The sequence below is a fragment of the Vombatus ursinus genome, unplaced genomic scaffold (genome assembly GCF_900497805.2).
Source record: "Vombatus ursinus unplaced genomic scaffold, bare-nosed wombat genome assembly UNPS02010219.1, whole genome shotgun sequence".
Lineage (NCBI taxonomy): Eukaryota > Metazoa > Chordata > Mammalia > Diprotodontia > Vombatidae > Vombatus > Vombatus ursinus.
This window is the reverse complement of record NW_020949997.1, coordinates 3,634,513-3,657,233: the sequence shown is the minus strand read 5'-3', so window position 1 is coordinate 3,657,233 and position 22,721 is coordinate 3,634,513. Positions and strand designations below refer to the sequence as shown.

The 22,721-nt window shown below is 35.7% G+C and overlaps 1 protein-coding gene across 7 annotated transcripts in view; it reads left to right on the top strand.

The window, feature by feature from the left end:
* The window catches only part of HMBOX1 (homeobox containing 1), a 224,998-nt gene that overhangs the window by 98,683 nt on the left and 103,594 nt on the right, over positions 1 to 22,721 (top strand). For all 7 annotated transcript variants that reach the window (XM_027853924.1, XM_027853923.1, XM_027853922.1 and 4 more), the window contains exons 3-4: positions 2,472 to 2,948; positions 9,940 to 10,025. In XM_027853924.1, the coding sequence (XP_027709725.1) occupies positions 2,485 to 2,948; positions 9,940 to 10,025 (550 nt within the window). In that variant the 5' untranslated portion in view covers positions 2,472 to 2,484. The remainder of the gene's footprint in view (positions 1 to 2,471; positions 2,949 to 9,939; positions 10,026 to 22,721) is intronic.

Here is a 22,721-nt window from a genome sequence, read left to right as displayed (position 1 = left end):
TGTGTGTGTGTGTGTGTGTGTGTGTGTGTGTGTGTGTGTGTGTGTGTATCTCCTTGATCCTCTCTTACCTTGTTTTCTCCATATTCTCTCATCTCCCTTCTGTAATCTTCAGTATCTCCCTAATCTACCAATTTCTTCCCTCCGCAACCTACAAACACTCTCAAATCTCAGTTTTTAATGGTGTGGCTTTTTCAAATTTAGCTGAGATGGGTTAGAAGAGATAGTATGTTATAGCTGATAGAGATTAGGTTCAAGTGAGAATTTTTTAAAGTATATATTCATACTAAGTTTACCATTAAAAAACCCTCATTTGACCCTACCATCATCAAATTAATCATTAAAAATTATTCCTGAATTCATCCTAAGTTCATCATTAAAAGATCCTCTTGATCCTGCCATTTCCACTATCATCCTATTTCTTCTTATTTGCCTGTTTGTGCTCCTCTTCTCTCCTCGCATCTTAACTAAACTTGAAAAAGCCATCTACTCTTGGTGACTTCTCTCACTCTCTTTTAAACCCTTTGTAATCTGGCTTCCAGCTGTATCCTTTAACAGAAACTACTCTCCAAAGTTACTAATGATTACATAATTACGAAATCTAATTGTCCTCTTCTCAGTCTTAATCCTTCTTAACCTCTCTAACCTTTGACACTGTTGAAGGCTTTGTCCTGGATATTCTCTTTTGTTAATTCTTTGAGACACTGCTTTCACTTGGTTCTCTCACCACAGACTATTTTTTTTTGCTTTTCTTTGTACCTCCAGTACTCAGCACAGTTGCCTGGCAAGTAAGTGCTTACCAAATACTTACTGACTAATTGAATACTCGCTCCTTCTGTATACAGTCTCCTTTCCTAGTTCATTTGAGGAGGGAGTGTATAGGGACATAGCAACTGCTTTGACTAAAGATAAAATGCCTTCTAAGAGCTAGCCAGTCAGACTGACCAGACTGTAGAGTGTGTGAAGGTATAATAATAAGAAATATGTGCAGTGGTCACATCCAGGTGAGTTTGCAACCCCTTATCTTACAACCTTATTAGCCACAGAGGTCACCCCAAGCCCTACCCTACTGACTACTGTGTTCTGTAGTAGGTCCCATTGCATAACTGGGAATGCACAGCAGTGGTGAGGATGACTGTCCCAACTCAGAATCACTTCATTTTCCACTGAGGCAAAGGTGTTTCATTCCTTTCCAGGGCAGGAGAAAAAATATTCTGCCACTTGGGGTTTTCCACTGAGGCCAGTATGCTGGGGAAAAGCTACTACAAGATAGAAAAAGTACCACTGAGTCTTAGGACCTTCAATGGAGTGTTTATCGTTATCTTAAGGGAATATACTCCCAATTTGGCCTAGCATAAGACATTTCCATAAAGTGCAGTAGACATAGGAGCTGGGAGAAGTTGATTTCTAGGAAAAAGAAACTGAAGCATAAAACTAAGATTCAGAATATACGTATGTGAATATTAATTATTCATAAAATCGGTACAGAACTTTAACCTGAGCCAGTTTACAGGCCAGTATTTCTATTGCGATCCCTATACAATTAGAAAGCAAGGGGAATTCTGTGATATTTAGAAATGAGACTTTGTTGCTCTATTAGAATCTCTACTTAGTGCTAGACATGTTGCCTAGGCTATATATTGTATATATAGAGAAAAGAATATTTACTGAGATATTTTTGGATGTGCTGCCCCTACCCAATGATGGTTAAAGGAAACCTTAGCTGTGGAAGTAATTTCCAAAAAGCTAGAAATGCTTTCTCCTCCACTCTCCCTTTCTTTCTCTCTCTCTCTCAGAAGCTCTTTTTTTTTTTTCAATTTTACAAAAAGAATGAATGAGTCGAAAAAGAGTAGATTTAAGAATCTACTCATTGGATTGGATGATAAGACACATGATAAGCCTCCTGGGTCTCATTACCATACCTTCCTTTAATGTTTCTGTATTGGCTATTAGTTTTTACTTAAAATGATAGTTTGCTTAAAGTCTTTTTTTCTCTTATAATGAAGATGATAGGACAAGTTTCTGTTGATAATTGATATGTAAAAAATCATTACGAATCCAAGTTGTTTGATTATTAGTTGTTATTCCTTTAATCTAAAACTACAAGTTAGAGGTGGAAAAAAAAAGTCCTCTTTGGGGTATAAAATCATTCTCTGGGTAGTTTAAATTACTTTCATTTGAAATGATTATAAGCTTGTTTTTATAGTTGATTTTTATTCATATATCTTAAAATTGGGGAAAATACAAAATTTAACACTTTATTATGTTAAATTTTCATGTGTTTTCAACCACAGGAAACTCACTCTCTAATATTCTTCATTCACTATATGAAAGAATTTTAGATAATATTTTAAACAAAAGGTTACATAATTGTATTTGAACATATATTCCATCTTTTTAAAGCATCCTTTGTTATACTGTGTGACTAGTAATTTAACATAAATAATTATTTTTATTTGTCACTTTTTCTTTAGTTTGCTGGAAACCATGTCTCACTACACAGATGAACCCAGATTTACTATAGAGCAAATAGACCTGCTTCAGCGCCTTCGACGTACTGGAATGACCAAACATGAAATTCTCCATGCTTTGGAAACTTTGGATCGTCTTGATCAAGAACATAATGACAAATTTGGGAGAAGGCCCAGCTATGGAGGTGGTTCCTATGGAAATAGTACCAACAATGTCCCAGCATCTTCCTCTACAGCTACAGCTTCCACACAGACCCAACATTCGGGGATGTCCCCATCACCCAGCAACAGTTATGACACTTCCCCACAGCCTTGTACTACTAATCAAAATGGGAGGGAAAGTAATGAAAGGTTGTCCACTTCGAATGGAAAGATGTCTCCCACTCGTTATCATGCAAACAGCATGGGTCAGAGATCATACAGTTTTGAAGCCTCAGAAGAGGACCTAGACGTAGATGATAAAGTGGAGGAATTGATGAGGTTAGTCAAGATGATAAATTTACATTACATTGATATTGTTTTCAGAACTCCCATGAAATTCTTTGTAAATAACATTGTGTCTTGACATAATATTACTTTTAGGACTGTGTAATTTATCCTTTAAGATGAGTAAATAAAACTTCAGATTTTAGATAGCGATTTATCCTTTAGTTAGATGAAATAAAAGTATTCCAACTGCTGGATGTTGGGAAAGGGCATGACATAACCAGGATTTTGTATTACTAAAATTAAATGCCTGGTGCATAGTAGATATTTAATAACAAAATTTTTAATTGAATTTAATATTGTAGGAATATATAGGATGATTGGGAGGGATTGTGTGTATGTTGAGACTGAAGGTGAAGAGAACATTTAATAAATCATTATTGTAGTCTCAGCAAGTGGTAATGGTGTCCTGAACCTGGGTAATAACAGTGGGAATAGTTAAGGAGACCAAGACTTAAGACTTTTCAGAAATAGACTCAACAAGACTTGATTGCATGTGGGGTTAAAGAGGAGCCAAAAACAGTTCTGTGTGAGCTTGGGTGCCTAAGAAAATGTGAATATGAACAAAAGGCAGCTTTGTATTTGACAGTAAATAGATTGAAGAGAATAACTTTAAAGAAAATAATTTTAAATCAAGTAGTATGAAAGTGTTTTGGAATTGGGGAGACTAGGTCTAGACTACTGTTGTATCTGATTGGAGAGTGAAAAAGAAGGAAGGATATTCTTTATAGATATTTCCTTAGTTTTTGTACTTTTAAACAAAATTAAAAGGTTATCTTTCAGATTTTTATTACTTGCAGTCCTGTAGCATTTTGTGTTGTAGGGTTGGAAAAATGTCTTTTTGTATAGGAAATTACATTATCTGTGTGTTAAGCAGTAATTACTTATGGAGAGGCAAAGTGATCTGGTAGAAGAATACTGGATTAAGAGACCTGGGATATTTAACTGTGTGACCTTGGATAAGTCCTTTCTAGTTCTATAATACCATCCATTTTTATGTAGCACTTTATAATAATTTTCAATGCTTTTTCCTCTTCATGAGTGAAAATTTGAAGAAGGCAGTTTTCACTTAATATAAGAAATAATTTACTAACAATTAGCTTTCCTCAAATTATCCCGTGACCCTTTGATTATACAGAGGTAGAAAACCCACTGATATTCTTGAAAACGGACTGATATACTATGTACAAAGCTGGCCAGTAGATAGAGCATTGAACACTGGCATTAAGGAGGCCAGAGTTCAAAACCAGCTTCAGACACTTACCAGCTTTGTGACCCTGGGCAAGTCACTTAACCTCTGTCTGCCTCATTTTTCTCATTTGTAAAATGGGATTCATGATAAAAACAGTCAACCTCCCAGTGTTATTGAGGATAAAATGAGATAGTGTTTGGGAAACCCTTTGTAAGCCTTAAAGCATTATATAAATATTAGATCTCATTAGTAAAGGCCCATAGTAGACTTGATGCGTATCATTCATTCTCTCTTTAATCAAGTGTAAACCTGGGTTACTTTTGTTTTACTTTATCAGATTTCATTTTAGACCTGCCTTTCTTTGTAAGTTCAGGCCTTTTTGCAAATCCTGGTTTATTGCTCTTAATTAATTTTGGATCAGAACTGATTATTGTTCCACAGAAGAGGCAGGAAGTTTTATAAGGGATCAGACAGGTGTCAGTTGAAATGGTGAGTTGATTCTGTATATCCTCTGGCTCAGGTCATTACCCAAATAGGGTAGCTTTTAATTTGTCACAGCAACATTTTTAATTAGAAATAATATATTGTATATTAGCAGAATGAAAGTAGAGGATTTTAGATGAAGCAAACTCACATTATTATAATAGATAGCATTTATATAGTGTTTCAAGGTTTGAAAAATGCTTTTTACATGTATTAATCTTATTTATTCCTCGCAGTAACCCTGTAAAATAGATGATATTATCCCATTTTTACAGTTGATGAAACTGAGGCTTAGAGATCTTGGGGGTAAGGGGTAATGAGATGTAAGAAGAGTATAAAAGTTATAGAGGAGGCAGGTTATGAAGGGCTTTTAACGCCTAATAGAAGATGTTATAATTGATCCTGGAGGTAATAGGGAGCTGCTGGAAATCAGAGGGTGAGGGTATGATGTGGTCAGGACTTTAGGAAGATCACTTTGACAGCTGAGTAGAAAATAACTAGAGTGAAGAGACTTGAGGCAGAGAGACCAACCAGTAGGCTATTGCAGTACTCTAGGTGTGAGGTGATAAAGGCCCACTGGAGTGGTGGCAGTGTCAGAGGAGAAAAGAGGTTGTATGCGAGAGTTGTTATGAAGGTAAATTTTATATTATGATAGTTATGGCTTTTAATCAGTGCTTATTATATATCAGGGACTGTGCTAAGGGCCTAGAAATACAATATAAGCAAGCAAGATATTACTTGCCCTCAAGAACCTTACATTCTAATTGAAGAAGGAAGTATGTAAAAGGGAGATGGGAAATATGAGGCCGCATGACATGAAGGTGGAGCCAGATGGAAGTGGTGTGGAGGACTGAGGCTTGGACAAGATAACGCAAAAGCTCACCTATCAAAGCCTAGAATCCCAGGGGCAGAGTCCAGTTAATAGGTCCCAGGGAAGAGGTGAGATGATAGGCACAGTGAAAGGCATGGCATGGATATAGACCAGGGAGTAGCCTTTTCCCTGAATCCTGACTGATGAATGGGTATGTTATAGTTAGATGTATAGGGGATAAGATGAGAATTCAATTCCATTCAGTAAGCATCACACATCTCCTTCATGCTAGGATACAAAGACCAAAAAAATAATAACAATAATAAAAATGTAGCTGTCGCTTCCTTCAGGGAGGTTATGTTCTAGTAGAAATGCATTCTAAGCCTCGAAATGGTATGATCAGAGGTAGGAAAACTTAAGATATTTTCTAGGAATTATGAATAGAAAAATTTAGGTGGAGTGTAGGGTCTGCTTAGGGAATTGTGTGAGATATTACTATGAATGTAGGATGAACCATGTTAAGTTGGAATTTTTGGCCATGTCGCCTAACCTCTTTGAGCCTCAATTTACTCAGCTGTAAAATCAAAGACTTTGGGTAGATAATCTAGCTCTGAATCTGTACTCCTCTGGGTTCTCCTCCAAATATCTGATTGAAGAGTATGGAGATGTTATTCAATAGTTTTAACATTCTATTCCTCTTCCCCCCTCACTTGTCTTCCCTCATTTGGATACAACTGAGAAGGTTTGAGGAAGAGAGGAATGGGAGGCTTGACAGAAGAAAATAGGAAATGTAGTCCCTTCAGGGAAGAGCCAAGTTTCAGTTAAGGAAACAGGATGAAAGAAGTTGTTTTGGGATTAAAGGAACTTTTTTTGTTGTCACTGAAATAAGTTTTATCCAAATCACAGTGCAATAAGAGGAGGATAGGTTTGAGATGAGAGAACGAATGAGGTGGGCGTGGGAGTGATATTAATTTGAGGGTGAAACTGAAAATGTTAACTCCACGGAAAAATGGAGTAGAATCTTTAGAGATTCTTATCCACTACTAAAGCTCCATTTCAGCTCCCTACCCAGCCCTTTACATTCATCCAGAAGTCATTATTTCCATGAATTATTTCAGGGAAAACAGGAGGAGTGATGTAAAGAGTAGTTCACCTATCCCCAGCTTTCTGGAAATCTAGTCTTAGGGGATCCTCTGACTGCTGTTGCTGCTCCTGCTCCTGCAGGCATTGATAACATCATCATTCTGCAAAGCAATGAATAATTCACAGACTGGATATTCTACCCCTGAATAATTGAGAGTTGCCTTTTCTCTATGTTTTGATGTCAGGGTGGATTTTGTTTAAAGCAGATTGATTTAAATAAGTTAGGAAGATTAAATTGGCTCATTTTTTCTCCCTGCAAAACACATTTTTGATGTTACCCCACCATGCATTCTTCATAACTCAAAACTATTTAGATATAGATATTCAAGAAATTTAAACTACCTACATATTATATATTGTAAAGCAATAAATGGGGGATATGTTGCCGCTGTGTTGGGAAACAAAAATGATTTGATTGCTTTTAGTTACCTTAAAACTCTTAGAAATAGATATATATGAATTCATCTCTATTTTAGCAGATATCATCATTTATAGATATTTGAAGGAACCTTTACCATATTCTATCAGTTATTCAGCAGATATCCAAATTATATATTTAACTTTCATAATCTTGTACATTCTGGATTTTTTTCTAAAACATACCATCACTTAATAAAATAGCCATATGTACTTTTGAATTTTAACTATTTTAGATATTAATGTGAAATGTAGGTTATTTGATTTTTAAACAGAAATTAAATAGACTACAGCCAGGTCAACATGATAAACATTAAATATTAATAGAGAATCCTGTCTTGCAGTCTTTTCTCCTATGGTTTTCTGTATCACTAGTTTTCAGCCAGTAAGTTGGCACCACCCTTTATATCTCAAAACTTACCTCAGAGCCAAAAGATTTCCAGTTATTGCCTCTTCTGTAGCATGTAGTTTGGGTCTCCAGCTGGGTAATTATTCTCTTTATATTTATTTTGTATCTACATATATGTATTTGTGTATATGAATGTGTGTTGGTTGTCTGCATGTACATACAGAATAAATCAAAATATATGTAAAATATTTGTCTCTCTCATTAGAGTATAAGTTTTTTTCTAGGGAAGATTATTTCGTTCTTTGTATGCAGCTAGATGATGTGCTTGACCTGGAGACAGGAACACCTGAATTCAAATCTGGCTTCCAACACTTAGCTCTGTGACACGAGCAAGTCACTTTACCTCTCTCTGGCTAATAGCACCTATCGTCCAGGGTTGTTATGAGGATAAAATAAGATAATATTTGCAAAGCACTCTGTAAACTTTAAGGCATTATATAAATGCTAGCTCTCAGTTGCATTGGTGATAGTGGTAGCAGTAGTAATAGTTGTAGTTGTAGAATAGTAGCAGTATTCTTAGTAGCTCCTACTACATTGGCCAGCCTATAATAGGAGCTTAGTAAATGTTTGTGAGGGAAAGACAGAAGTAGGGTACTTCTTTCCCTGTCCACCAAGGATCCTCATTTAGAAGCATCCCCTCCATTCCACCCTCCTCCCAGTTATCTCATCTAGGAAAATGAATAGCTCTTTTTTAGGAAATGGTTGGGGACTTGATTTATACTGACTTAGTATTGATTCTCACAGACTGCATTGCTTTTATTTAACCTCCTTAAAGAATTCATGGAGATGGTCCTGAAGGTTCTAGATATAATCCATGCTTCTGTGGGATGTGATCCATTTGTTGAAGTTTTTTGAACAAGTTAAATCAAATTGTTGTCTCATTATATAATTAAAAACTGTCCATATTCCGTCGTCTTATCATTGAATTCTGAGCATTACTTCAATTAATGCAATCTTTATTTCTTCAACAAATGTTTGAGTGCTTACATTATAACAAGGCACTATAGTTCATGTACGTTTTCTTTTTTATTTCCTTTATGCATAAATAATCCAACTTGAGATTTAAAGTTTTTTTAATATATAAAAAGTTATTTTTAATCAGTTATTTTGTTTCATTGAAGAAGCTAAAGTCATACCATGAATATAATTCCATTAAAATGAAAGAAAATGGATGTAAATGTATTTTCACAACTTTACTGAGAATATATGGGGGAGCGGGGAACCTGTTTTAGAAAGAGGATGATAGGGGCAGCTAGGTGGCGCAGTGTATAGAGCACTGACCCTGAAGTCAGGAGGACCTGAGTTCAAATATGGCCTCAGACCAAACACTTAACACTAATTATGTGACCGTGGGCAAGTCAATTAACCCCAATTGGCTAAAAAAAAAAAAAAAAAAAAAAAAGGAAAGAAAGAGGATGATAGTGAAGAGAAAGCCAAACCCATAAACTCCAATTCTATGTGGCACAGGAGATGATATAGTTTTAGGTATTAAGTTTTCCAAATGTTATAAATTCTGAAGATGAACAGTTTTTAAAAATCAGATTTTCCTAATTATTAGAATTAAACCAAAAAACCCAAGAGTAACCATTAAAAGAATAAGTGATTTCTTAAAATAGAGAATATTTTCTTTAGTAGTCATGAGTGTATAGACATAATTTTTCTAAAATTTTAAAAACAAATTATGTATGTTTTTTCTGATCTAGGATGTAATTTTGCTGTCTTTCCTCAGCATAATAGGTTTTCTGTCTTTATGTCAGTGGTAAATTGAGAGGCAGCATGGTGTAGTGGACAGAGTGTTGGCCTCAGAGCCAGGAAGACTTGAGGTCAAATCCTGCTTCTGAAGCTTCCTGGCTTGGACAAGTCAATTAACTTCTCTATTTCTCAGCTTCCTCATTTTTGTTTTGTTTTGTTTTGGGTTTTTTTTGTTGTTGTTGTTTTTTGGTTTTGGTTTTTTTTGGGCAGTTGGGGTTAAGTGACTTGCCCAGGGTTACACAGCTACAGCTTCCTCATTTTTAACAAGATGAGATTGGACTAGCCCAAGAGTTCTTAACCTGTAGTCTGTGAATTTATTTTTTAATGTTTTGGTAAATGTAATTCAATTCAATTGGTTTCTTTTGTAATCTTATGTATTTTATTTTGTGCATTTAAAAATATTATTCTGAGCAGTGGACCATAGGTGTCAGTCATAGTGCCAGAGGGCTACATGGCCAAAAAAAGGTTAAGAACCCCTGGCTTAAATAGCTTCTGACATGCTTTCCACGCTAAATCTATGGTCCTTTGTGTTCACCTTCCTGCCCCCAGTAGTGAAACTTTGTAGGTGGTACATTATGCATTAGGTAAGATGGTATTATGTTTTTTAACTTGGAAAAGGGATGTTTCTTGCTTTAATTTTATATTCTTATATGGGTTTGGTCTGTCCTTCCTTTTCTTCTTTCTGTTTTGTTCCTCTCTACTTCCTACCTTTACCATTCTTAGCTGAGATTAGTACTTTTACTTAAACATGTGTTGGTCTTTTTTTCTTTTTTTTTAGGCGGGACAGTAGTGTGATAAAAGAGGAAATCAAAGCTTTTCTTGCCAATCGGAGGATTTCCCAAGCAGTTGTTGCACAGGTAACAGGTAAGAATGAAATTGCCCTTTATGTTGGAACAATGTCTAGTCTTAGAGTTAGTGCAGATGTTTGATTCTGGCTTGCATTTCTGTATTGCAGTGCAGATCTGTCAACTTAGGCATAATAATGTATGCCTTTGATTTAAGACTTTTCGTCTCAGACATCATAGAACTTCCTTAGTGATTTTTTTTTTTCGTTTTGGCTTAATACTAGTGTTTCTGGTTTTTTGTTTTTGTCGTTTTAGCATAGTAATAATCACAGATTTTCTTTTCTATAATCAAACTTGTTTCTTTAGGTTTTTTTTTTAATATTGTTAGTGGTTCAACCAGAGATTCATATAATGTCATAAATTATATTTTCATTTGTCTATATCCATTTACACTAATCCTGATAATTTAGGATTTCTTATAATCCGTTTGCCCTTAAATTTGTGAATTCGATATGAGAGGAAAGGAGGTATGTTCTTTTGCTTTAACATGGTTCCTGTCTATGAACCTCTTCTTAATACACTTGTTCAAATGTTAAGGTCAGTGCCTATTATTATCATTAATGCCTTTTGTGCTTTTATGTCCTCTTCCTTTTTATTTAATTGGTTTTCTGGAGGGTTTTTGTTTTGTTTGTTTTTTGGGTTTTTTTTAGATTTAGTCTCCTTATCTCATCCCATGCTAGAAATGCATCAGCAATTCAACAGCCCCATGCCACTGGTAATTGGCATGGAAGCTTTGACCCACTCATTAGGCAGCTTGATAGACCCTGTGCCTAGATGTTCTTCATATTGGTGTTAGACTTAGTGCATTGTTAGCCCTACTAAAGTCCAGAACTCCCATATTCCTCTTTAGCAGTTGGGGATTGCAGGTATTTCTCATCATACCCTAGCCCTTTATTTTGGTTTAAGTTCTTAAATATTTGGATGTCATCTTGTCTTTTTGTGGATGTTTTTTTTTTTCATTCTTTATTTTTCTTTGTATACTTTGTGCCCTTCTGAATTTTGATTACTTTATAGAGCTTTTATCCTTGAAATACATTAACTGTTCTAAGGGGATTGAAATGAGCCATAAAGCCTTCCAATTACCTGCAAGACTGTAACAGATTGGCATCAAACTAATTGGACTTTTTAGCATGCCATGTTCTCTATTCAATAATATGTATATGAGTACTAATATTCATGTATTTGAGTCTAAGTTAACTAAAATTAAAGATTGTGCTTTACTTAATATACCCACTACTCTGAAACTTCATATCAGGAAGCCAGGCTTAGCCAGTCCCTTTTATATGAGCACCTCTGATCAGAGCATGAGGCTTTAATTATAGTTACTTCAGGGAATAGACATGTAAAGAGAAGGATAATTCATTAATTTTCCAGGCACTCTTCCCACATGTATGATTCTCTATTATTTCTATTAATTATTATAGTGTCTCTTTTTTCTTAGCCTGTGCCCAGTCATTTTCTTATTTTTTATTCATTCATTCATTCATTCATCCATTTATTTATTTATTTATTTTTAGGCAGTTGGGGTTAAGTGACTTGCCCAGGGTCACACAACTAGTAAGTGTCAAGTGTTTGGTCTGAGGCCAGATCTGAACTCAGGTCCTCCTGACTTCAGGGCTGGTGCTCTACCTACTGCGCCACCTAGCTCCCCCCCAGTCATTTTCAATCAAACATTTCAGAGGATTTTGCTGCCTTTATCTTTAGGAATGAAGTAAAATATCTAATGACCTCTGCACAGTATGTAGGGTTCACATGAAAGTTACTGATATTTATAGTAGATGGATGACAGGATTTTACTCTTTGTTACTTGGATTGTAGCCCTAAAATTGGAGGCATTCTGAAGCATCTTCCAGGTTATTAGTAAAAAAAAAAATATCATATTATAGCTTTAAATCTCACTATAATATTATAAGATTCACTTAGTCTGAAAAAGCATTTCAAAACTGCATTGTTCTTTGGTATACCACGAGATCTAGTATTAAACTACATAAAGGTCAAGCCTTTCTTCCAAATACATCTCCCTTCTATCAGTATTGAAACACTGTCCCTTTAGAGAGAGCTGCTGGAAGTCCCTTGAGTTTCTAACACAGTAGTTTTTGAAATGGATCCAATCAATATTAATCCAAATGATGTTGAAACATATAAATATATACACATAACTTTTGGGGACACCTGGTATATTTAGGGGTGCTTGAACTGTGAGATCATTGGTATTTACAATTGTTCTGTAATTTGTCCCCAGTTACCTGGGGACACTTAAGAAGCTAAATGATTTGGGGCAGCTAGGTGGCCTTGGAGTCAGGAGGACCTGAGTTCAAATCCAGCCTCAGACACTTGACACTTACAAGTCACTTAACCCAGATTGCCTCACCCAAAAAAGAAAAGAAAAGAAACTAAGTGATTTGCCAAGGGCCAAGTAGCCAGAATGTGTCAGAAGTTGGACTGGAACCTAAGTTGTCCTAACTCCTTACCTAGTGATGGACATCTAGTTCTTTCAACATGGCCTTTGATACTGTTGTTTCTCCTATTCTTCTAAAATATTTGTTTTCCTTTTGCTTTCAGTTTCACTTCATGTCGTTAAGCATTCCTTTTTTTTCAATTCTTTTCTAGTTTCTTCTTCATGTCTACTAATTGGAACTAAAATTCTGTTCCTGGACAGTTTATGAGCTATTTAAGGGATAGGAAAATATATCAAAACAGAGATTGACCTCTCCCTTGTACTTCAGTCCTGGACATTAAACTCAGGCTGTTATCTCAAACTCCTGTTGCTCCAAACAGAAGTTAATATTCTCACCCCCTGAAAAAATAAGAAGCCAGCTTCTTTTTGCAAAGATCACATTTCTGTCCATGATCACTCTAGTCTCTCAGACCAGATTTGTTGGAACTATCTTTGAGTTGTCCCTTTTCACACCATGAATAGATTGTTACCAAGTTATGCCATATTTTTTCCTTCACAGTGTTATGATACTGTTTCATAACCTTATGATTGGTGTAGATTTTATAATCCATATTAAGAAATGTGGAGATGGACCTATATGCCGTTTCTCAGGAGCTAGAAATTTTGCTTTGGCAGCTGAGTATGCTAGGATCAAGTTAGAAATAGTCATTGATCTCAAGGATCTTTCCAGTTAGTGGGTGAAGTAAGATATACATAGAAATTCATTATTTCTACTAATTACACTAATTGGTGTATGAAAGAGCAGTCCATACAAATGACAATGAAAAATTGAAGAAAGGGAAGATAATTTCCAACCATTGAGGAATCTGGAAAGACTTGTTGGTAGAGATGATCCCATATATACTGGACTCTGATAACTAAGAGACATGAAGAGGCAGTCATACAATCAGCACCTAGGGTAGGGAGGAGTGGTTAAAAAAAATAAAAAGGACTAGATTTCAAATCCCAGCCTTAATACTTATTGCCTATACACCTTAAGTGAGTTGTATCACTTTTCTGTGCTTCAGTGAACTCAGCTGTAAAATGAGAGGGTTAGACTAATGATTTCTAACTTTTCAGGTAAAATCATATTATCCTATTATTTTAAGGAGTAAAAGACAGTATGAGAATAGTGAATGGTGAGTAGTCCAGTTTGGTCAGAAGGTAGAGTATCAAAAAGAAAATAGTTAAGATTTAAAATAAGGTTGAAATATAGGTTAGCATTAGATAGTTCGTATGTTCTTGAATGCTGAATTTAGGTGTTTCTACTATAGTAACAGTAACTACTGATAGTTGAGTGATTTGAATGCTTTGAAATCACTTTTTCTGTGTAGGTAGTAGGGGCCCGCTTACATTTTGGTTTGTTTGCTTGTTTTAGCAGAGGAGTGACTTGGAGGAAACAGCACATTAAGATTATGTGGCTAATAGTGTGAACAATAGACTGAAGCGAAAAGACTAGGAGGTTATTTTACCATGGTTCAAGTATGACGTAATGAGCTAGAGTGGTGGGGATGAAAAGGAGGGAACAAAAGATTCAAGAAATACTTCATTGTGGAAGTGGATGAGCTCCCCAAGGGGAGAGAATATAAAGAGGACAAAATAGCCTTCAGTAATACTGTGTTTAGGGCACAGGAAGAGAAATAGAATCCTACAAAGTCAACAAAAGAAACAGCCCAAAATGGATGTGGAGAATTTGAGAGGTCAGCGGTATAGTTTTCATGGAAGGTAAGGGAGAAGAGGCAGTGGACAATAAGAGCTGTGGAATGATTGAGGAGAAAAGTAATGCTTTGTTTGAAGAAGTACCATTGTTTTCCCTGTTTTTTTCATCAAATAGTATAGAAAATTCTGCCATCTATATATTGAAATTTATCTCTCAGTTCAGTAAACATTTATTCATTACCTGCTGTGTATACAGTACTCTTTCATACCTGTACAAAGTACAGAGATGAGTGAGATAGAGTTCTTCCCTCAAGGACTTGTAGGGCTTTTTGTTTTGTCTGTTTTAACTACTTTAATCTATATAGAGCTAGGGATATGAAATAAAGGTTGTTATATTGTCTCAGTCTCCAGATTGTTGTGTTGTGACAGAGATAATATATGTAAAATGTTTTGCAATCTTTAATGCACTACATAAATATTAGCCATTATTATTATTTCTATCCTACCAACTGAATCCATCCATTTCTCTTGTCTTAATAGATTAGTGTTAGTCTTTTTGCCATCATCTTCCTCCTGATGTCACCAGTTTGATTTTGTAACTGTATTCCGAAGCAGCTTTATCATATTAATATATTTTAGTTTTACCTGGTTTTAGATGTCTTATGAAAACTCTTTTATAGCTGAAAGTAGTTAATTCCAAACACACAGTCACAGATAACAAAGAAGAGGCTACCAACTCTGTTTCTATTTTTAGTTATGTTTGGTCGTTGTGGAGATGTAAATTTTACCCTCTCTGAACAAATAGACTTCCTGTCTTGCAGTCATCTTTGATAGGAGCATCTATCTACTTGTAAAAGTATGCCAACAAAGGAGTCAGAATAGTATAGTTGAAAAAGCCTTGGATTTGGAGATAGCAGCTCTGAGTTCCTATGTAGGTGTGTATCCAGTCTCTGCCACTTACTACTTAACTGGCCATCCTTCAGTCATTAAATCTCTCAGATCCTCACTTTCTTCATCTATTATGCGGATTCTTCTAGCTCTAAACCTTATGAATCTTATGATTTGAACTTTAGGAATAGTGGTCAGAGATTCTTTCTCTGCTGTGATTTACTTTAAAATCAATAATAACCAGTATTAATATATGAAGCAGTAAAATAAAGCTAGCTGTGTAAATGAAACTGAAACCCAGTTAGTGGTGCAATGCAAAAGAAAATGCTAAGTAGCAGAAATTTTTTTAAAAATGTAATTAAGGTGCAAAATTCTAATACTCATACCAGCTCCAGGAACAAACACTGTGGCTTCTTTTTATAGACATTCAGGATTTCTATAATAAGATAAACAAGAAATTCATGGGTGGGGTCTGTATAAATAATCTCCTACTGATAGGAAAAATGACAGTGTAAACAGGAGATAATAATAGCTGCTACTGAATTTCATTGCTTGTTATTTGAAGCTTTTTTCACCTAGTCACAGCTGTTCCCTCCAGGGGTAGATTTTTACCTCTACAATAGGTCAGCAGAATTCCAAATTATTATTAACAATTTTTGGAATTAGGTTGAATAGGCTGTTATTAAATACTTATCCTCTCCTTATTAGTAAATATCAATGTTATAAATCCCTTTTGAGAGGAAACTTTATTTTTATGAAAGTAAATTAATATTTCTTAGGACTGAGATATATTTTTAAATTCTCTGAAAAAGTCAATAGGGTAACTGTATAGACATCACTTAACTTCAAGCTGTAACCTTTCTTTTCAAATGAAGAAACCAAATAATCATTCATTTAATGTCTTGTCAGCCATTGAGTAAAAGTATTTTTATTTCAGTTTCTTGCAGAACAGTTAACATTTTTTAAAATGTGAAGTTTCTAATAATTGATTTCTTAAAAATTACAATTCACTGTAACTATTTTCTTAAATTACCATGGTGTCATGGGAAGAATGCTAGACTGAGACTTTAGTCTTAATTCTGGACCTCCTTTTCTTATCTCTAAAATAAAGGGATTAGGCTAAAATATGTAAGTTTCCTTGTGGCTCTCAATCCTCTCTTCACTCTACCTAAAATTTTATTCTTTTCTAAGTTTTAAATATTATTGTATTGTATGTAACATAATTGTATCACCATTCTCATTCTCAAGTATTTTGCATTTATTTTAACTAGTATCTTTGCTGAGAGGTTTTGAGCAGTGTTATTCAATTCCACCTTTTAGATTTAGAGTAGATATTAATTTTATGCCTTCTGTCATTTCATATGTTTCACTCTACTTTTTTCCTCTTATTTTTATATTTGATCTTTTAAACCTATGGTAGAGAGTAGGACTTGTAGTGTCTGTAAATGTCCAAGTTATTACTGCCCAGATTCAAAGGATCATATTTGCCTATGACTAATCCTCCATCCTATTTTGTCTTCCTTTTTCTTATACCTTCCTCTTTCCCTGTTGAATTGAATTTATTTATACATCTAACTCTGTGTGTGTGTGTCTGTGTCTGTGTCTGTGTTTGTGTCTGTGTTCTTCTCTCCTTTGACCAATTCAGATGACAGTGAGGTTCAAGTGACAGTCTCTCTACTTACTCCTTCCTCATCTGTATGGATTCATACTTGTGTCCCAATTATATGAGATAATGATTTCTTCCCCTTTCTTCTTTAGAGTATCCCTTTCTCTCCCTCCCCCCCCTTTTTTTTTTGGTTAGGATCATCAAAACCACTCCCAGGCCCTCTAATTTAACTCCCTTTATGATCCTGAATGACAGGTAGACATTTGTATTAGCTCTTCCTATTAACATATATATACTTCATCTTTGTATAGTTCCTTCCAGTGGCACAATGGATAGAATGCAGGACCTGGAATGAGGAAGACCAGTATGAATTCTGCTTCAGACCCTGTCTTGCTATGTGATTTGCAACAAGTCAGTTAATCTCTTTATGTCTCAGCTTCCTCATCTGTAAAATGGCTCTAATAATAGCACCTACTTCACAAGGTAGTTGTGAGAATCAAATGAGATAATATGTACAGTGCTTTGTAAACATCAAATTGCTATCTAAATGCAAGCTATCATTATTATCATTATCGCAACTTTATTATTGCTGTTATTATTTAGCACCCTCTATGACCCCTGATGACAGAGGATCATGTATCTCCTCCCCTATTCGAATATAAACATTTCTTTCCTGTGTGGTCCCTTTGATTGCTTGTTTATAGTTAACTCTTTGCATTTATCTTGACTCCTTTGTTTATATTTCAACATTTTTACTTAGCTCAGGTCTTTTCATAAGGAATGTTTAGAAGTTTCTCGTTTCTTAAAGGTTTTTTTCCCCCCGTAGGATTATGATAAGAAAAGTCAAAAGACTGAAAAAAAAATAGAAGGAAATATAAGATATCTCTCACTAAAAAACACCTAACCTGGAAAACAGATGAGAAGATATAATTTAGGAATCATTGTACTACCTGAAAGCCATGACCAAAAAAAAAGTACCTAGATATCATATTTTAAAGAAATCTTGAAAGAAAATTGACCAGATCTATTAGAACAAGAAGGCAAAAGGAAAATATAAAGAATTCACTGATCATCTCCTAAAAGAAACCTCCAAATGAAAATTTGTCTGCAGTGTCATAACCGAAATCCAGAGTATCTAGGTTAAAGAAAAAAATACTGCAGGCTGTAAAAAAGAGTTTAAGTACCAAGCTACCACTATAAAGAAGTAGAGAGCATAGAATATGATATTCCAGAAGGCAAAAAAAAAAAATAGATGCTTACAAAAAAGAATAACTTACCCAGAAAAATTAAGCATAATCCTTTGTTGATTCTCTAAGTAAACTATCATGTCAGTACTAAGGGCTAATTTTACCCCATCTTTGAAATGTTTTTGCCTTTAGTTTCTTTCTTTATGTTAATGTTATTAAATGAATGATCTTTTTATTTTACCCAATCCTTGGCTCGCCACACCACTTCTGGATATCTCCAGATCATGTGTGGTGAGCCTAAGATTGGATAAAATAAGGATAAAGATCATCATTCAGAGCCCACGGCACTAGGGGGTAGGACTTTGAGTTTCCATTTGGGGGAGAAGACATTATCAGAGTGCAAGTGTGACTTGGACATGATTTGGGACAATATTTTTAGAACTGTCTTCTATCATAGCACTGAACCTGAGACAGGAGGAAGTTTATAGAAGCAGGAATGGGGAGAGTAGAAAGAAATAGAGACAGAAAGAGCTCTGGCTTTCTTTTGAGACCCCTTTAGATCTGTAACTAAATGGGCCTCACGTGACTGGGCCTCATCTATTTTCCAGATGATTGTTCTGTGAGTTTTCCTGGCTGGCAGTTGCTCCTGCTTTAATATATAGAATTGGAATAGAGAAGCTGGATATCAAGTCTGTCCTAGGTTTAAGACAAGGCATGCCCTCCCTGTTCTGTCATCAAAGTCAACCTTCCTTCACTGAAGAACAAAAAAACGGACCCAGATGAGTCAGTCAGTAAGCATTTTTAAGTTCTTCTGTGTGCTAGGCACTGTGTTAAGCAAGACATTTCCTCCCCTCAAGAAACTTATAATCTAACAAGGAAGACAGCACACAAAAAGAAACTGAAAAAAAAGCTTGGGAGGAAGAGGAAGATACCCAGTGTCAGAGCATGATGAAGTCCCAAAGAGTTTAGCCAGGTAGGAAATGAAGAGATGGCTGGCCTGGACATCCTCCTTAAATGGAGATTCTGAGAGGAGCTCTCCACCCTCCAGTCAAAGGGATGGTCCTCAGGGGCAGAGGGCACTGATGAGGACTCTTCTTCTTCTAAATCTGTGATTATAGAATCTTAATGCTTTCATGTAAGGTTGAACCAAACAACCAAAGAGCAGTGTTTAGGCTATAGAGCATAATCATGGAGGAAGATGCAGTAGTTACAGAGGAAAAAAGAGAGAGAAATGTGACTGTTTCATAGAACTTCTGAGTTGGAAGATATCTCAGTACCAGCCTAAAAAAGAATCCCCACCATAATATACCCAAGCAAGAAGTTTTTCTAGCTTATATTGAAAGCTCTTGATCAAGGAGGAAACTGCCTCCAGTGACAGCCTGTTTCTTTTTGGGATAGCTCTTATTGTTAGGAAATTTTCTTGACTTCAAGCCTAAATTTGCCTTTTGAAACTTCCATTGTTCCTGGTTTTGCTTTCAAGGGCTAACAGGAAAAGTATAATCCTTCTTCCATATGACTGCCTACCATATGCTTGCAGACAGTGATCATTTCCCCTCTGAACCTTTACTTCTCTTTAGTAAATATTCACACTTCTTTCAGCTGGTCTTATATGGTGGTCCTGGTTGGCCTTCTCCTGATATTCTTTAGCTTGTTAGTATCTTTTTTTTTTAAATTCAGTTTTTTTTTTTTATTGCTTTCAACTATCTCATGCCCCTTAAATTCATTTTTTTTGCCTTGTTTAGATTGTTCATTATATTTATAAACCATTTTTTATCCTTTACCTCTGGTACTTTTATCAGGCACAAGTGTATACTTTTAATACTGCTTAATTACTTGGACAGAACCCTCATGCCAGCCGCACTCAACTTAGCTAGACAGGTTCTAGGATGATAAAAAATCGCTAGGCATATATTTAAGTGATAATTAAATTAGCTACAAAAACAATTCTCATTTTAATAGTATCATAAGGTTTATAAAGCACTTTCATCACAAAAATCAATATCTTTTTTAAATGTGGTACGTACAGAGTCAGTGTAAGGATAGTAAATAGTGTAAGACTTTACATTTATCTCTATCAATTTCAGTTAATTTTCTAGCCTTTTAAAGTGCTAAGTTGAGGAAAAATTATTTCCGGCTTACTCTAGAAATCAGAATTTGTAGTTGTGATTTCAGACAAAGCTGAATTCAATCTAGAAAATATTTAGCAAGTTCAATGTGGAACCTCCAGTGACTCCTTATTGCCGCAAGGATCAAATATAAAATACTGTTTGACATCCAAAGTTCTTTGTAATCTAGCCCTTTCCTACTTTTTCAGTCTTCTTAAACCTTACTTCCTGACACATACTCTTCAGTCCAGTGACATTAGATTCCTGGCTGTTTCACAAACAAGACTTCTGTTTCTTGTATCCACGCATTTTCACTGCCTGTCCACCCCATGACTGGAATGTTTTCCCTTCTCTGCTCTGACTCCTAACATCTCTCACTTCCTTTGAGTCCCATCTAAAATCTAACCTTATACAGGAAGCTTTTCCCAACCCCTTTTAATTCCAGTGCTTTCTCTCTGTCACTTATTTCCTTCCTATATTGTATGTATTGGTTTGCATGTTGTCTCCCACTTTAGATTGTAACCTACTTGATGGCAAGGACTGCTGTTTACCTCTTTGTGTTTCCCCCAGCACTTAACATAGTACCTGGCACATAGTAGGTGCTTAATAAATGTTTATTGGTTAAATGTTGTAGAAAAACAAAGGGCATCAATGAAAACATACTAAAATATAATACTTTGTCTGATAGTAGTCACACAAATGATTTTCTAAGTTGAAATTCCCTTTGTTGGCAGCTCAGACAACTTGTATGGACTTTTGACTAGATCTGTAATCATGAGAATTTAATTCTAAGATAAGAATTTAGGGTAGGTTAAAAAGGAGAGGCAGTGTGCTATAGAGGTTAGTGAACGGACCTTGTAACCAAGAACACTGCTGACCTAGGGCAGTGATCCCGTAGGTAAGTCATTTAACCTCTCAGTACCCTAGGCAGCTTTCCAGGACTATAAGTTGCAGAGAAGGTGCTTACCTTTGTCCTGTCATAAGAATTATCCCACTGGGAGCTCCCTACACTTGAGAAATCTCATGTCCAGTTCTTATTCCCAAATACTTGTTGCTTTAAAAAATAGGGACATTTTATTCATAGTCGAGTATAGGGTTACTTAGGATCCATAATGTCATAGATAGGGGTATTACCTCTTCTGGTGCAGTTTGATTTCTTCATGCTTTCTAATCTTGTCAATGTCTGTTCAACATATCAGTGTCCTTCCATGAATCTTCAACAGAAGAATAAAGGATGCACTGGGGACATTCCCTCATTTTTATTTTAAACTATCCATGAACACTAGTGAAGAACTTGAGCTTTCTATGTTTCTTGATTAGACATTGTAGAAAACTCTACTCGCTCTCAATATTTACCTTTCCACAATGTTTTTCATCCCTACTCCAAGCATTTCCATTTCCTTAATTATGATTTTAATACTACTGTGCATATTTGTTTTACTTGTGCCTTGATATCTTATGACATGGAGGCAACCATGAGTTCCCAAAGATCATACTAGTTGAATAGAAGCTTTGACAGGTTGTAACAAACTAGATAGTCTTTGGTTATGATTTAAAGACTGTATCTACTGTCAAACATGATAAATATGAAACCTAGATAAATATGAAGGGATTTATCACCAAAAAGCTGGCCACTGGTGATGAATTCTTTGTCCAACAGGAGCAAAAGAGGAAAAGTGGAAAAAGGCATCTGTTGACAGGAAATGAAGAAGGGAAAGGAGTTCACAGTGAATGACTTCAATTATTTTTTGTAAAATATGAGGCCAGGTTCTTGGCTAAAAGAGTAGGGAGAGGGGAAGACATGGGAGGTTTGAGAAGGGATGAAAAGATTTGGAAGAGGTGCTATGGAAATTGGGATAGGGAGTAGATGAAGGAGGGATATAGTAGAATGATTGCCTAGTAGCAGTGAATGCCCAGTTGAGGTTATGTACATAAATTTGTAGTGAACGTAAGTAAGAACAATTGCCTGACTTAATTCACTTTTTTTCAGCAGCATATGTGTAGGAATGAAGGTGAAAAATGATGGGAGTGATCTAAGGCTAAGGGTTGGCTAGGTATAATTGGTGATGTGAAAGGGGGCTGGGGAACCAAGGGAGGAAGACAGTATAGAGTTGAGTTGGTTCAACAAGGAGTCATGATGGGGAGAAGGGGAGAAAGTGGCTAGTACATGGGAGATGACCTGGGAGAGAATTGAGGGGTAAAGGGATTGGAGGTCGTGTTGCAAACAAAGAGTAGGGTTTTGTAAGGGAAGGCAGGGGATAATTGAAAAGCCAATAGACTATGGTTTGATAAGAGGATTTCAGAATTCTTGAACATAGAAGTGGTTCATTTGTGGATGGTGGCAAGATCAAGGATATGACCATCTTTGTGTGTGGCTGAGGTTGGGTGGAAGAATAACCTATGGGAGATGAGTAGGTTGAGGAACTGAGTAGTTTAGGGTATTTGAGGGAAAATCAATATGTATGTTGAAGTCTCCAAGAATTAGGGCAGGAGTTGAGGAGAAGAGAAAAATCGTGAGCCAAGTACCAAACTCATTGAAGAAGGAAAGGGAGTGACTTGGAGATTCTATATATACCAACTACCAGAATTTTGATTGAGTGATAGAGATGAATAGCTTGAACTTCACAGGAAGAGAAGTTACTGGATGATAGAAGTAGGTGGAAAACCTGGAAGTGGCAATGGGGAAAGTGAAAGTTCCTGATTTTATTGGTTACCCCTATTACCTTTTCTCATGATTTTATCTCTGCTACTCTGCTTCTCTCCTTTCATGTATTTATTAACTGATATATTGCAGCTTACTTATGCCCACTTTGTTCGTCTACATTGCCCCTTG